The 14268-nt window shown below is 48.8% G+C and overlaps 6 protein-coding genes across 6 annotated transcripts; 3 read left to right on the top strand and 3 right to left on the bottom strand.

The window, feature by feature from the left end:
* Positions 1-436: 436 nt before the first annotated feature.
* On the top strand, positions 437-2076 carry N7481_011576 (uncharacterized protein; the record flags this gene model as incomplete). The annotated part of the gene is made up of 2 exons (XM_057270795.1): positions 437-1620; positions 1686-2076. The coding sequence occupies 2 exons, from the start codon at positions 437-439 to the stop codon at positions 2074-2076; spliced, it is 1575 nt and encodes a 524-aa protein (XP_057117969.1).
* A 329-nt stretch (positions 2077-2405) lies between these two features.
* On the bottom strand, positions 2406-3963 carry N7481_011575 (sugar porter family MFS transporter; the record flags this gene model as incomplete). The annotated part of the gene is made up of 3 exons (XM_057270794.1): positions 2406-3343; positions 3406-3855; positions 3915-3963. 3 exons carry the CDS (start codon positions 3961-3963, stop codon positions 2406-2408), a joined length of 1437 nt encoding a protein of 478 aa, XP_057117968.1.
* A 757-nt stretch (positions 3964-4720) lies between these two features.
* N7481_011574 (uncharacterized protein) lies at positions 4721-7492 on the bottom strand (the record flags this gene model as incomplete). The annotated part of the gene is made up of 1 exon (XM_057270793.1): positions 4721-7492. The coding sequence occupies one exon, from the start codon at positions 7490-7492 to the stop codon at positions 4721-4723; it is 2772 nt and encodes a 923-aa protein (XP_057117967.1).
* Positions 7493-8254: 762 nt separating this feature from the next.
* Positions 8255-9442, top strand: N7481_011573 (uncharacterized protein; the record flags this gene model as incomplete). The annotated part of the gene is made up of 1 exon (XM_057270792.1): positions 8255-9442. The coding sequence occupies one exon, from the start codon at positions 8255-8257 to the stop codon at positions 9440-9442; it is 1188 nt and encodes a 395-aa protein (XP_057117966.1).
* A 162-nt stretch (positions 9443-9604) lies between these two features.
* Positions 9605-10484, top strand: N7481_011572 (uncharacterized protein; the record flags this gene model as incomplete). Its single annotated transcript, XM_057270791.1, has 3 exons — positions 9605-9769; positions 9946-10290; positions 10350-10484. The coding sequence occupies 3 exons, from the start codon at positions 9605-9607 to the stop codon at positions 10482-10484; spliced, it is 645 nt and encodes a 214-aa protein (XP_057117965.1).
* A 351-nt stretch (positions 10485-10835) lies between these two features.
* N7481_011571 (LEA domain protein) lies at positions 10836-14240 on the bottom strand (the record flags this gene model as incomplete). Its single annotated transcript, XM_057270790.1, has 2 exons — positions 10836-11363; positions 11424-14240. 2 exons carry the CDS (start codon positions 14238-14240, stop codon positions 10836-10838), a joined length of 3345 nt encoding a protein of 1114 aa, XP_057117964.1.
* Between the last annotated feature and the right edge of the window lie 28 nt (positions 14241-14268).

Below are 14268 nucleotides of genomic sequence, written 5' to 3'. Positions count from 1 at the left end.
TTCGCATAGAGATTGGACCAATGTGGAGATAGGCTTGTTGCCGACACGACCAATCAGGGCAGATGAAACCTCGGATTCTCCCATTCTGATTGGTTCTATCGGCAGGGATTGATTTAGTTCGTTTGCTCCTCAGATTCTCCCCCGGGTTTTGACCACCGATGGCTCCAGAATTGCATACATTTCGTTAAAGCTGACGAGTCATTGAAAGGCCAAAGAGGAATCTCCGATATAGTGTTATCTTTAACGATTCCCAATGCGACCTTTGCCACAACTTATACTTTGCTCCAGACTCTCCCATGTGGGCGACCCTGGATCAACCAGCATAAATAGGCGTCCGCCGTCTGGTATCCATTCACAACTGACAACTTTCTTTTATATATAGCTGCTTTGGTTCTTCTTGATAAATATTTTAATTTTATTTAACCCCAGGGCTGAAATGGAGTCAGCACAAAAGCCTGTCGCCTCAGGAAATATTCAAGAACACGAGTCGAACCTTGCCCCTGATCAGCCCGAGACTACACATGGACTCCTTCACGAAATCCGTTGTTACCCCAAGATTGTCGCATATTCCTTCGGTCTCGCCCTGAATTTTCTTCTCACTGGATACGACACCGTTATCCTTGGCACGATCACCGCTGTCCCATACTTCAAACGTGAATTCGGCCAGCTATACGACGACGCATATATCATCCCGGCAGCATGGCTATCGGTATGGAGTGCAATGGCACCGATAGGGTCAATGCTGGGTGCAGCTGCAGCCGGATGGCTCCAGGATCGTCTCGGTCGTCGCATGTCGCTGGCCCTGAGCTCTGTGATATGTGCAATCGGGATCGCCATTGCGTTCTGCTCGAATCTCCCAGATGACATGGAGTCTAGGAGAGGTGCATTCCTCGTCGGACGTCTCATTCAAGGGTGGGGAGTTGGGGGTGCTATGGCTGGGGCCCAGACATATCTCTCAGAGTCGGTTCCCACCAGTCTGAGAGGATCTGCAATGGCCCTTTCGCCAACTTTCATGCTATTAGGGGAGCTTATCGGCGCGGCTGTTATTTTCGGCTGTGAAAAGAAAGACACCGCAGCCGCATATCTGATTCCCTTTGGTACCCAGTGGATCTTTACCGTTCTGCCGTTTGCTTTGGCAATTGTCATGCCAGAAAGTCCATCTTATCTCATCCGGACCGGTAACTACGACAAAGCATACGAGGCGATGAAGTCTCTGCACACGACAGCAATTGATGTCACTCCCTTGCTGAATCAAATGCAACTATCCATTGCCCATGAGCAAGAGGTTTATCAAGAGCTATCATATCTTGATTGCTTCAGAGGAACCAATAGACGCCGAACGGCTATTGTGGGATTCGCATTTATGGTTCCCAGCTTTTTTGGAGTTCCACTGTTAGCCAGTGCAAGCTATTTTATGCAAATGGTCGGGATGGACTCTAGTCTCAGTATCATCGTTCTGATTCTCGGCATTGTCTTGGGATTGTTAGCCAATGCGGTCGGTATCTGGTTTATGAGTCTCATGGGAAGGCGCCGCCTCATGCTCATTACACTAGCCATTACTACGGCCATATGGCTAAGTATGGGGATTTCTGGTTGCTGGTCAGGAAATGTCGTGATTTGGTATGTCTTTGACCTCCTATTGTCTCGTTGACTCAATACAAAAAAGATACTAACAGAGATACCAGGTACACCGCAGCTTGTATGATGGCAGTGGTTGTTGTATGCGGCATGGGCGCTTGGCCAGCTTCATATTCAGTGGCCGGCGAAGCTTCTTCCCTGCGGCTTCGCGCTAAGACTCAAGGCATTGGCGTTTTTTGCTACATGTTGTCTAACGTGGTTTTCAACCTTGTCTTGCCATATATCTACAACACTGATGCTGGAGACCTTAAAGGCAAAACAGGATTTGTGTATGCCGGACTGTGCTTTATGACATTCGCGATCACATGGTTAATTATTCCGGAGATGAAAGGTCGCTCGGCTTTGGATATCGACGCGATGTTTGAAGCCAAACTCCCTTGCAGACGGTTCAAGAACTGGTCTAGTGAGGAAATGCCCCATAAAGAGGGAGCCATCTAGGTTTTAATTAATAGACAGAGGTGTTGAATTTCCTATGAACCGAGAATAAGTGATGTTTACGAAGCCTTGTAGTATTACAAATAGGAAAGAAAGTACAATGCGCTCACATTTGTGTAATGAATCAACCATTGTTAACATCTCTCATTATGTGCTCTACTGAGTTAAAAGCTTCTAATACTGTAGGTAGGTATTGGTATCGTATTTTGGGCATTAATACTAGGTGTAGCAAGAAATCCATCATTGTGTAATGAAATATACTGCGTGACTGGTCATAACGATCTTCAAATAGAGAAATACAAGCAAGGGGAATACCCCAGAATAGTGAGGTATCAGTTGATATGCTCCACAACCCCCTGCTGGCCCAACTTTTCGTCCGCCGCAGGGACGTCATTACTATCTCCGAAAAGCAAATCCATCTGCTCCAATGTCTTGCCCTTGGTCTCCGGGTAAAAGAAAAAATAGCAGAGCATCGCAATAATGTTGAAGACGAAAAAGACATAGAAGTAGCGGAAGCCGATATTTGTCAGTGCAGAAGGGGAGAATTGCGCGAAAACCAAGTTAAAGGTCCAATTGGTGAAAGTGGTGACCGAATTTCCTTGGTTGCGAATATCCACAGGGAAAATCTCAGCGGGGTACACCCAGGAGATAATTCCGACAAAGGTATAGAAGAAGCTGAATACGAAGTTCATCGCGACCATCGCACGGAGCTGGTTGTTATTACTTTCATCAAAATGTTGAGACATGGCGGCATTGGCAACGAGCGCTAACGCCATACCGACGGATCCAATGATGAGAGGCTTGATACGACCGACACGCTCAAGTGCCCAAAGGCCACCTGTGCACCAAACGATGGAAAGGGCACCGGATATACCAATGATCATGAGCGAAGTTTGTGTATCGATTCCCAGGGAAGCATAGATACGAGTACCGTAGTAGTTGATGACGTTGATTCCAGAAAGAGGACCAAAGGCTTGTACGCCGCAACCAAGAATCAAGCGGCGACGCCAAGAGGGTTTGGTGATGATGGTAGTCCATGTGATCTTTGTTGATGCGCGTTCGGCATCGATCACGTCTCGAATTTCTTGGAACTCCATCTCAATGTATTCTTGTTTTTCAGGAGTGCCGTCTCCATGAAGCCTATGTAGAGTGGCCAGAGCTTCGTCATGACGATCTTTCTCCATGAGCCACCGGGGAGACTCATTCAGGAACCAAATTCCACTGGCAAGGATCAGGCCGGGAATGCACTGGAATGCAAGAGGAAAGCGCCCTTTTGAAAGCATGAAAGTCAGCTTTTAAAGTCCCGCAGTCGGAGTTCGCGAAGAAACTTACATTGAAAAGCGCTGTCCACAAAAGAGCAACCATATCCAAGCCATTGAGCGATGAGATATCCCCAACTCAACATCCATTGTAATAGGCCAGACATCATGCCGCGACTCTTGGCTTCCGCCATCTCACCAGCATACATCGGAATGACCGAGGTGAGCATACCAACGGCCACACCGGCGATAAATCGACCAATAATTAGCATCACCATGTTGACTGCACCAGCCTGCAGGGCGCATCCAAAACAAGAGATACAAGCACCAGTGAAAACGGAAAGCTTTCGACCGAGCCGATCGCCAGTGAAGGCATTGATTATGGTTCCAAGAATGGCACCGCCCTGGAATGCCGAGACAACACCGCCAGTTACAGTGTCATTTGGATTGGAGAAATATTTGATGAACTCAGTCTGGCCAATAGTGGAAGTGACGATACCACTATCATATCCGAAGAGGAAGCCTATTTCAAAAACCAACTTGTTAAAATTGTTGCTGTGGACGGGGTTGTGGTAGTATTACCTCCAATGGCCAGGAAAACGGCGGATAGCAAAGTGGTGATCTTCGTCATCTTAGCTCGAGAATGACGGGCGCAATTTTTCTTGATCTAATATCCTTTCTCGCGTCGTTCTGGGCGATTTATTAAATACGCGAGCGGTGATGTTTCAGACAAGAAATAATCGGGAAAGCAAGATCCCTGCCCTCCCAAACAGCCGGCCAGAAGACCCGACTATACTGGTCTCCCGAACATCGAAAGTAAAACCATACTAGTTACAATTAGGAAAACACCCCATGAAGTGTTCGGCGTAAAGAAGCCCGAACTGGACAAGCAGTGGCGGCAAGCTCAATTCATGAATAGCTGGGAACCAATCCCCGTGGGGTTGGAAAAATAGACTAGAGCAAGCCACCCGATTTCTGCCAATGAGAAACCTTGATCCTCATTCCACAAACTCGCGATACACCAGGTGTCACTCCGGACTTCCCGAGGCTTAAAGTTTTCGGTTAGTTATATGCCGACATTTCGGTTCGGTTTCTGACGGAGTTTGCTGGAACGTGGTCGACATCTCAGACCAAAAACCCGAATGAATAGAAGCGAACTAAGAATTAAAGGCAATAGAAATATTTTTGAACCAGACCACATTCCCTTGCCAGATCTCTCTACCTAAGCATGCATACTATGGGACAATTCAGGGGTTGCCACAAATACTAGTTAGCAGCCACTGGGACCTTACTTGCGATTTGGTTGGTTTGGGGAATTATTGGGAGCACTGCCCAGGTGGGATTGATGACAAAAATATTTCTATGTAAAATTTAACGATTGATGAATATCACGATCGCACAGTAATTCTGTAAGATCCATGCTCGACTTTTACGTCGCCACAGTTCCAAATTTCCATGGGCTCATCTTCACGCCTGACCTCGGCTTGCTTTGATAAAGGAATCTTGACCACTGCAGATGTTCCAAATGGCACCCTCAGATCAAGATTCACCTCGTCAGCTGCACTGCGTTGGAATTCTATCTTGATCAGCCCGTAGGGCGAGTCGACGGATCCATGAACATGGCAAAATTCAGACTCATAAGGGGGATCAACCTCGAAGGTTCGATAGGCATTGTCAATTGGCTTCAGGCCAAGAACTGCAGCGTAGAACCACTCATAAATCGTACCAAGCATGTCGTGGCACTTGCTACGGCATTCATCCTGCCAGAATTCCAATAGGGTGGTCTCGCCGCGACGTAGGAATCGCATGTAGGAAGGATGCTCCTCTTGTCGCGCCATCCTCAGTACCAGATCTGGGCGTTTGGCATCGGCGAGAGTGTTGAAAAGAAATCTTAGACCGATTTCGCCGGCTCGAATCCGTCCATCCGATGTGTCATCAATAAATGTGGCCAAGACATCTTTCTTGTATTCAGATGGACATAGGTCGAACTGAAGAGCCATAGCCTGAGCAATTGCTGTATGGTCACGACGAGGGAAGTCATCCAGAGACGTGTAATACGCTTGCGGATGCGAAGGATCGTCCTTAACGAGAAGGTGGCGGTTATAGGCCACGTAGATACGAGAAGACCATTCTTTGTATTTTGTGGCATCTTCCAATTTCCCAAGCTCACGGGCCATCATCTCAACACATTGAAGGCATTTGTAGTAAATGGCTGTCTCGATATTGGCTTGGTGATTGCCGAAAGCAATATCGCGGCCCCAGTCTCCCAAGCCGTGTTCGACCAGGCCGCCCTTTCGTTCTTTCGTGCGCATGTATTCCATATATCGCACTGCGGCAGGGTATACTTTGGGGATGACGTGCGTGGAGCCATAGTATCGCAGCAGTATATCCGGTAAGAGACAAATGGCACAACCCCAGGTAATTGTGTCGTGGAGTGGGCCACACATGTATCGAATCTCTGGTGCCATTGTCGGAACGAGCCCACTGGGCTCTTGTGCATCCAAAATATCGTCCAGAATCTTGGTATACAATGATTCCATGTCTCGAATATACTGCGTAGCAGGTGCAAGCAAATGTGTCACCTCGAGCCAACCAAACTTCTCAATTTGTGGACAGTCAGTGTGATAGCTGAATAAGTTGCTGTTGAATGTCCAGTAAAGGGCGCTAAGCAAGTCATTTACATCTTGCTTATCTGTTTTCATGGTGCCGAGTCTTCGAGCAGCAGATGAAATATGGCGGCCAACAGCGGAGTGGATTATAGGGAGACCCTCTTCTCCATCAAGCCCCACGCCTTCCACTTGGATGTATCGGGCACTTGTGAAGCTGAAGTCTGGTTCCCAGGTTTCTGGCTTCCCTGTGCCGGCAAGATAGATCTTAGAAAAAACCCCTGTCTCGAACTCCTTGAAAAGTGGATCTGGCATCAAAATGGTGCCATCTTCTTTGACGGTCTCGGAATACCGCACGATAATTTCTGATCCGGCGGAGCCTTCGGCAATGATTTGAACCATTGTTGAGGCATTCTGACCAAGATCAAAGCAGACCACTCCTTTGCGAGGGCTATATCTTCTCACCGGGTTGAAAGTCTCATGTAGCACAACCGGAGGCTGCGTCTGGTAATAAATATGACCACGAGGACCAGTCAATGGCTTGGCAGAATTCCAGCCCTCGCCAGAAAACCCGACCGTGTCCCAGTTGTCAGGGTAAAGTCTCCGGTCGTGGGTTTCCGATGCATATATGTTGGCCAACGTGGTGGCACTCTTTTGGACAGACCACGTAGGGTCTGAGATGAGAGTTTCATGGGACCCATCATCGTAGAAAATATGCAACTCGCAAAAGAAACAGAGTTCGTTTCCATATCTAACATATGTGTTGTCCTCATACATTGGCCAGAAGAATCGATCATCACCCCCCTTGTCTCCTGCATAAAATCCATTGCCAACATGAGCACCCATAACATTTTCTCCAGCAGTCAGATGAGCAGTGACATCGTAAGAAGTGAACTGAACACGTTGATGGTAGCCGGTCCAACCAGGATCGAGTCGATGATCAGAAGCTGGTTGCCCGTTCAAGCTCATATTGAAGTGCCCCAATCCAGAAGCGAACAGAACAGCCCGAGTTGGCTGCCGGGGCAATTGGAACGATTTTCTGAGGTAGATAGGCTTATCACCTCCATCTCCAATCCAAACGGCTTTCCATCTGTTGGCTTCATTCTCAAACCAGGTGCGGAAAATAAGACTTGAATGCGGCATGTATTTTTGATTCATCGAGTAGGGCGGCAAGAGACGCGATCGAGGATAGGCTGTGAAAAAGTGCTGGATCGGACTTTGATAGACTCGAGCGCTGCCGTCCCATACCGTGACTTGCCAATAATAGTTGCATGTTGACTTAAAACCATCGTCCAGCTTGCAGAGTATGTTTCGTTGTTCGTTGCTCTGAACACGCCCAGAGTCCCAATCAAGACCGGATATCTTTTGGCCTGGGGACTCGAGGGCCTTCGGATCCGTAGTGAGAACAATCCTGTAGGCAGCTTGGGCGGTGCCTTTCTCGGTACTTTCGATCGCCCAATAGAAGCGAAGCTCGTCGGAATCTATGCCAAGCACTTCGTGGAATCCATGTATCCCGCAGCGGGAGAAGACCAGCGCGGGCGAGGACGTGGACATGATCATGGATCTGCCTTTTGGGTTTTAGTGAGCGAATAGACCTCGGCAAGGGTTAGAGATTTGAATGGCTTGCGACCCTACAACGGGCTAGGAAATGGGGTTCTCAAATTAGCAAAGGGCAGCGCCGACTCGGCATTCGGAAATCCCGAGACAAGCTGGGGAGTGGGCTTATTCGGGGTCTGTTACCCCGAAGATGTCCACAATTTCTAGGGCCAAGGGAGTGATTGGTTCCGCCAGGCCAAACAAGTCTTTGGCTGCAGGGGTTGCTGAAGCGGCGGTTTCAAACGGCAATCTTAACGACTTGGATTTGCCGAAGATTTGCCGGGTAAATTTATTTATTTCTTAAGTTTGTTGATTCCCCCCGCATTTCCACCCTTCCCCACGTTTGCAGGGATCACGTCGGATGTTCCGGGGTAATGCACCGTGTATCTCTGAAAGGAATCAGTCTTGTCCAGCGTTGGTTGCTGTCAATGGGAGAGAGAGTAAGAAACACAACCTGCAGACGATACTAGTTTTTGTCACTGAGGGAAAATCACTATTCCAGAAACCAAGTTAGAAACAATGTAGACGAGATTCGATCTTTGTAAAGATCAACCAGATGTAATCGTTTTTAAGCGAAGTAAAGTAGATCGACATTAATTATGGGTCGGCTTGGAAAACCCGACTTCGTGCGGAAACATGAATTCCAAGGCTATAAGAGATGCCGTTCGCAATTGAAAACTTATCGCTTTGAATTGACTTCTTTCACATTTCATCAACAATATGCTCTGGAGCTCTCTTCCATTCATCACCTTGCTTTGCGCCCCGGGCGTATTAGGTGCTCCAGGATATTCTGCCCAAAAGTCCAAATATGTCGATTGGAGGGGTTTCAAGGCCAACGGAGTCAATCTCGGAGGCTGGCTAGTTCAAGAATCGACAATTGACACCACTTGGTGGGGCACCTATTCTGGAGGAGCGGGTGATGAATGGGGTCTTTGCAAGAATCTTGGTTCTCGCTGCGGGCCTGTGTTAGAGGAGCGATATGCCTCTTGGATTACCACCTCTGATATCGATAAGATTGCTGCGTCCGGGTTGACACTTCTACGCATCCCAACAACATACGCTGCGTGGATTCATTACCCGGGTTCTCACCTCTATTCCGGCAAGCAAACAACATATCTCAAGGAAATCACGACACACGCGATCAAGAAGCATGGAATGCATATCATTCTTGATGTTCACGGCTTACCTGGGGGTATAAATGGGCTGGACATTGGTGAGGCTAGTGGTCATTGGGGATGGTTCTATAATGAAACCAACTTTGAATACTCTATGAAGGTGGTTGATGCTGTGTTATCCTTCATCCAGGAGTCCGGCCACCCAGAGCATTTCACATACGAGCCAATGAATGAGCCTGCCGACAATCGCGACTTGTCCGTGTTCGGTACCCCAGCTGCTTTATCTGATTCGGGTGCGGCATGGGTCGTGAAATTCATCAAAGCCGTTATTAGTCGCGTCGCCTCCGTCAACCGCAATATCCCGGTCATGTTCCAGGGTAGCTTCAAGAGTGAAGAATATTGGTCGGCAAATTTTTCCAAGCACGATAATCTTGTGTTCGACAAGCACGACTATTTCTTCGAAGGTCGCAACACCACCTCCCGCAACCTACCATCCTATATCTGCACGGACGTCAAATTGGTCCCCGGCGACGGTAAATTCCCAGTGTTCGTTGGAGAATGGGCAATCGAAACTCTATACAACAACAGTTTCGCTCTACGTGAGCGTAACCTTAACGTGGGACTGGCTGCTTATCACAAATTTGCCCGTGGTTCGTCATACTGGACCTGGAAATTCTCTGGAAATGCTACGGTCGGAGGGGAGGGCACAAAGGCCGATTATTGGAACTTTGAAGAGTATGTCGATCGAGGATATTACCATCCCAAGGCTAGCGACATCGCATTTTGCGATTAATTTTACATGTCATCCAAAGGGCGTGAACGATCCTCCCCTAGTTATGTAAGGCGTTCCGCTTTGACTCAGATTAGAAATCAACGCCGTTCCCGCGAAACTTCGAATTTAAAAATCCTCCTCTCGGTATGATCATAAACAAATCAAAGCACAAATTTGGTCACGATGAGTACAAAGTCGAGAGTCACACTCTATCCTTGGGATCCCGAATCATCCGCCCACCGGCATTGGCTTTACAAACAACGAGTTGAGTGTACTTGGGATCAGGAGAAAGTCGAAACCAAATGGAGGGAGCAGCAAATAAAAGGCGAAAAGTGCTTGTATTGGATTGTGAGTGGGAGATGAAATAGTAAATCTACTTACCGTCCTCTAACGTGTGGCTGCAAAGGTGCTGCATACCGACCACTCAGAAACATGCAAAGACGCAGAGTTATCCCCCGCATCAAAGGTACACATGGGCATAATGCCAACACATCAATGTGCGGAATTAAATTAACATCGACTAGATTATTGAACAGCTACAAGATACAGCTGTATACCTTAACGCCGTGCCCCGTAACCCGTCTCAGCAAGCCTTCGTCCCAATTGGGCATATTTCTCTTGATTCAAAGAACCCGGAAGTAGTTCATTCAGGGATTGAGATTCCCTCCGATGCTGTCTACTGGATCAAGACATTTTTCGTACAACATCATTTGCAAAGCAAAGGCATTGGTCGTGCTGCGATGGATGAAGTGGAGGCCATGGCTGTAAATGAACCACTTTCAGCCAAGACCTTGATGTTGGATACTGTTGAGAAAGGGGATCAATTGCGAGAGGAATTTGCGAAAGCTACATACGGGGATATTCCGAAGGTATGTGATAATTATTTTGCTTTTTGAACTTGAAGGGTGCATCGTGCTGAGATTCCTAGGTTACCAATCAAGATTGGTATTCTCGGCGAGGATATCAACCGATTGGAATAGTGCAAAACTATTACGATGTGAGGGACAGGTATGGGAAGAAGTGGGATACCAAGACTATTTTTATGAGGAAAGACATCTGTTGATCTATTCTAGTACATTTTTTGGAGTAGTGACGTTGAAGATCTATCTATCCCTTTTGACTTTGATTTTTGTTGTTTCGGAGAAAACTTCACAACACGGCATTTTCTTTTTTACGTTGACATTTTCAAAACCGGTTTACAGTGGTTAAAATGACTTGTAGCGATGCTGATCAACTTTTATAGATAAGATATTGTGCAAAATTGCGTACATTCCATTAAAATACGTCCAGAATAAACAAGTCAAAAGATTAGAAGAAAACGAAATCAAAACAAAAACATCCGAAGCCAGCAATAGGGGTAAAAAACAAAATCAGAAATCAGTGCACCTTGAACCTGTCAATCAAATACTCAAAATTATTTCTTCTTTCCGCCAAGACCGAGGGCATCTGTCAAACTTCCCAGACCAAGACCGTTGATCAGCTTATCCAATCCAAGTCCACCAAGGAGGCCGTTCAGGATACCACCAAGACCAAGGCCATCCAAAAGTTTGCCAACTAGACCAAGAACACCACTGAGGAGAAGACCAACAGCAGCAATGATCTGGAACAAAGGCTCAGAGAGCAGAGCCCAGAGAGGGTTCAGCTTCTTCTTGGCATGGGGCATGTCAGCAATGCGTTTCTTACCGTTGTCGATGGTTTTGACAACGGTTTCGGTCAACTCCTTGAGCATATCAGCGAGTTGATATTCCTCTGGAGTAGCATCGCGAGAAGAGGCACGAGCCTTCGCGGTTGCAGCGATACGGCCATCGGGATCAAGAGCCCGGATTGCACCGTTGCATTCTTGGAGGATGTGACCAGCTTGCTCGATAAGAGGCTTGACAGCTTGAACAAGCTTCTCTTCGTCGAGCTCTTCCTTGGGGGTTCGGTCGGCCTTCTCGAGTTGCTATAGAAAGAATGTGTTAATTGGCTGCGGCCATGAAAAGGCAAGTATGTTTTTACGTACCTCGGAGATCTGCTTGCAAACCGGCTTCACTTGCTCGAGAGTTTGGCGCAGGATGTTGCACATCTTCTCGGCGAGCTGGCGATCTTGCTCAGCCTTAGCTTGTACTTCTTGCTCTTCGGCTGTTGGGCCCTCTTCTTTTTCTGGCTCTGGCTCGGGGATGTTTTCCAACAGAGTGCATTCACCCAGTTTGTTGCCATCATTGTCAACAACAAATCCATTGTCGTCGATCTTCTTTCCAACGAGAGTGGCCAGGTTTCCACTGGTCAATTTGCCAATGAGATTGCCATCAGCATCGCGAACCTCACCCTCCTTGGTGACCTTGCGACCAGCCATGGGGTTGACGTCGCGCTGCTTCTCCTCCGGCTCCCAGCGCTCAGCCTTGCCAATGGAGTTTCCGTTCTTGTCAAGAACATCACCCTCTTCATCGACCTTGCGGCCTAGGAGACGTTTCGCATCTCCCTCAACAAGACGTCCGATGATACGGTCCCCGTCCATGACAACACCATCCTTCGCGACCTGGGCGTTATCAAATCCGAAGAATGGACCCTCGGCCTTGTGCTGCTCGGCTCCGGGGATGAGCTCTGCACGACCAACAACTTGGCCGTTGTCACCCCAGATCTGTCCCTTGCCATCAACCTTGCGACCGGCAAGACGCTTGTCACCTTCGACGATGCGACCGAAGACAGCACCAGTGGCGGGGTCAACAACGTTGCCGCTTTTGTTCACAACTTTGCCTTCGAGAATAGACAGATCTGCTTCCTCGGGTTCCTCCTCTTCCTCAGGCTCGTATGGCTCAGCACGACCCTTAACGTTGCCATACTTGTCGGTGATCTCGCCATCCTCGTCAACAGCACGACCACGCAGTTTCTTCGGGTCACCTTCGACGAGCTGGCCAACGACAGTTCCATCCTCATCTTCGACGAAACCATCCTTGCGAACGACAAGGCTCTCCATGCCGGCGAATGGACCCTCAGGCTTGCTCTCGAGCTCCTCTTCGGGGATCAATTCAACGCGACCAACGACATTCTTGCCATCGTAGATCTCGCCATCGTGGATCTTCTTGCCAACAAGCTCTTTGGGGTTTCCTTCAACAACGCGAGCAATGGGGAAACCTTCGGAGCCGATGACATATCCAGCCTTGTTGCAGGATAGGCCATCCAAAGCAGAGACATCGGGGGCAGGCTCCTCCTCAGCCTCGGGCTCGTCATAGCGCTCAGCGCGACCGATGACACTGCCGTGACGATCGAGAACTTCACCATCTTCGTCGACTCCACGACCGAGAAGCTTCTTAGGATCGCCTTCGACAAGTCTGCCGACGCGGGTCTCATTTTCGTCTTCGACCCAGCCATCTTGGCCGACGACAAGACCCTCAAGACCAGCGAAAGGACCCTCCTCATCTTTACCATCGTCGACTGGAAGGGCCTTGATCTTGCCGATGACATTGCCACGGTTGTCCCAGAATTGACCTTGCTCATCGAGGGTAGCGCCAAGGCGTGAGATCTTCTTAGGGTCACCTTCGACAAGCTCACCAACGGGCTTACCGGTATCGTTATCAATGACATAGCCGCGCTTGTTGCAGGTCAGACCTTCGAGAGTATCGAGATCAGGAATGCGCAGATTGTCGTCTTCGGCAGCGTCTTCTTCGGCAGCGTCTTCGGCGGTTTCTTGAGCGTCTTCAACCTCACCCTCTGCAGTCTCCTTGGCCTCATCAACGTCAGGAACATTATCTTGATCCTGTTCAGCGGCGTCTTCTGCTGTATCTTCGACACCGTTGATTTGGTCATCGGCGACATCCTGAGTCTCATCGACATCAAGGCCATCCTGAGTCTCATCGACATCAAGGCCATCCTGAGCGTCTTCAAAATCATCCTCATGATCATCCTTAGCGCCATCAATTTGAGATGTGGCATCACCGGCCACTTCTTCGATGGCCTTCTTCTGCTCCTCAATAGGGATGAGCTCGACACGACCGATAGCATCGCCTTCATCGTCGACAATTTCACCGTCGTCATTGAGTGTGAATCCAATCAAATCTTCGGGATCACCCTCGGTAATTTTGCCAACGACTTGACCTGCAGCATTCTTGATCACACCACCGTCAGAAACGGGCAGGCCCTCAAGCTGAGACAGATCGGTGACCACTTCCTTCGCAGCGTCGTGCTTAGACTCAGCTTCATCGGGAAGGTTATCGGCTTGATCAACCGCGCCTTCGAGAACATCGACGCGGCCAATGAGGTCACCTTCTTCGTCAATGACTTCTCCATCCTCACCAACAGTCTGACCGACAAGGTCGTCGGGTTCTCCTTCGACAACCTCGCCCAGGGGGTTGCCATCCTGACCAAGGATCTTTCCTCCGTCAGAGATAGTGAGTCCCTTCAATGCGGATAGATCGAGGGGATTGCTGGGCAGGTTGTTTGTATCCTTCGATGCACCTTGTTGCGCGGTATCCTTAGCCTTGCCAGCAAGGCCCTTGGCTTTGCCCGCGGTGCCATTACGAGGGGCAGCCGAGCCGGATGCCTGAGAGGTGACATCATCATCTGGAGGTGAGGCGGGGAGGCGTTGCTCTGAGGATAGAGACTTCTTCTTCGACTTGGGTGATGGGGTTGCGGGAAGGGATTGCTCGTCCAAGTTGTCTTCGATAGGCTCGGGTGCCTTGGGGGTGAGCTTGCGCGTAGGTGTTTTCTTCACTTGCTTGGGAGTTTCAGAGACGCTTGGCTTTGAGGCAGCACTAGATCCTGAACCCTTGCGAGTCTTGAGAGGAGTCCCGGCCTTGGATCCCAGCTTGGGTGGTGCTTTGCCAACGGCGGGGGACGACATTGTGTATAAACTCGGTATTGTTTGAGAG

This window comes from Penicillium waksmanii, assembly GCF_028829765.1.
Source record: "Penicillium waksmanii strain IBT 27052 chromosome Unknown utg000009l:1.0-4314994.0:1.0-4318279.0, whole genome shotgun sequence".
Taxonomy (NCBI): Eukaryota; Fungi; Ascomycota; class Eurotiomycetes; order Eurotiales; family Aspergillaceae; genus Penicillium; species Penicillium waksmanii.
The sequence above is the reverse complement of the archived record's forward strand: the minus strand, read 5'-3'. Positions and strand labels throughout refer to the sequence as shown.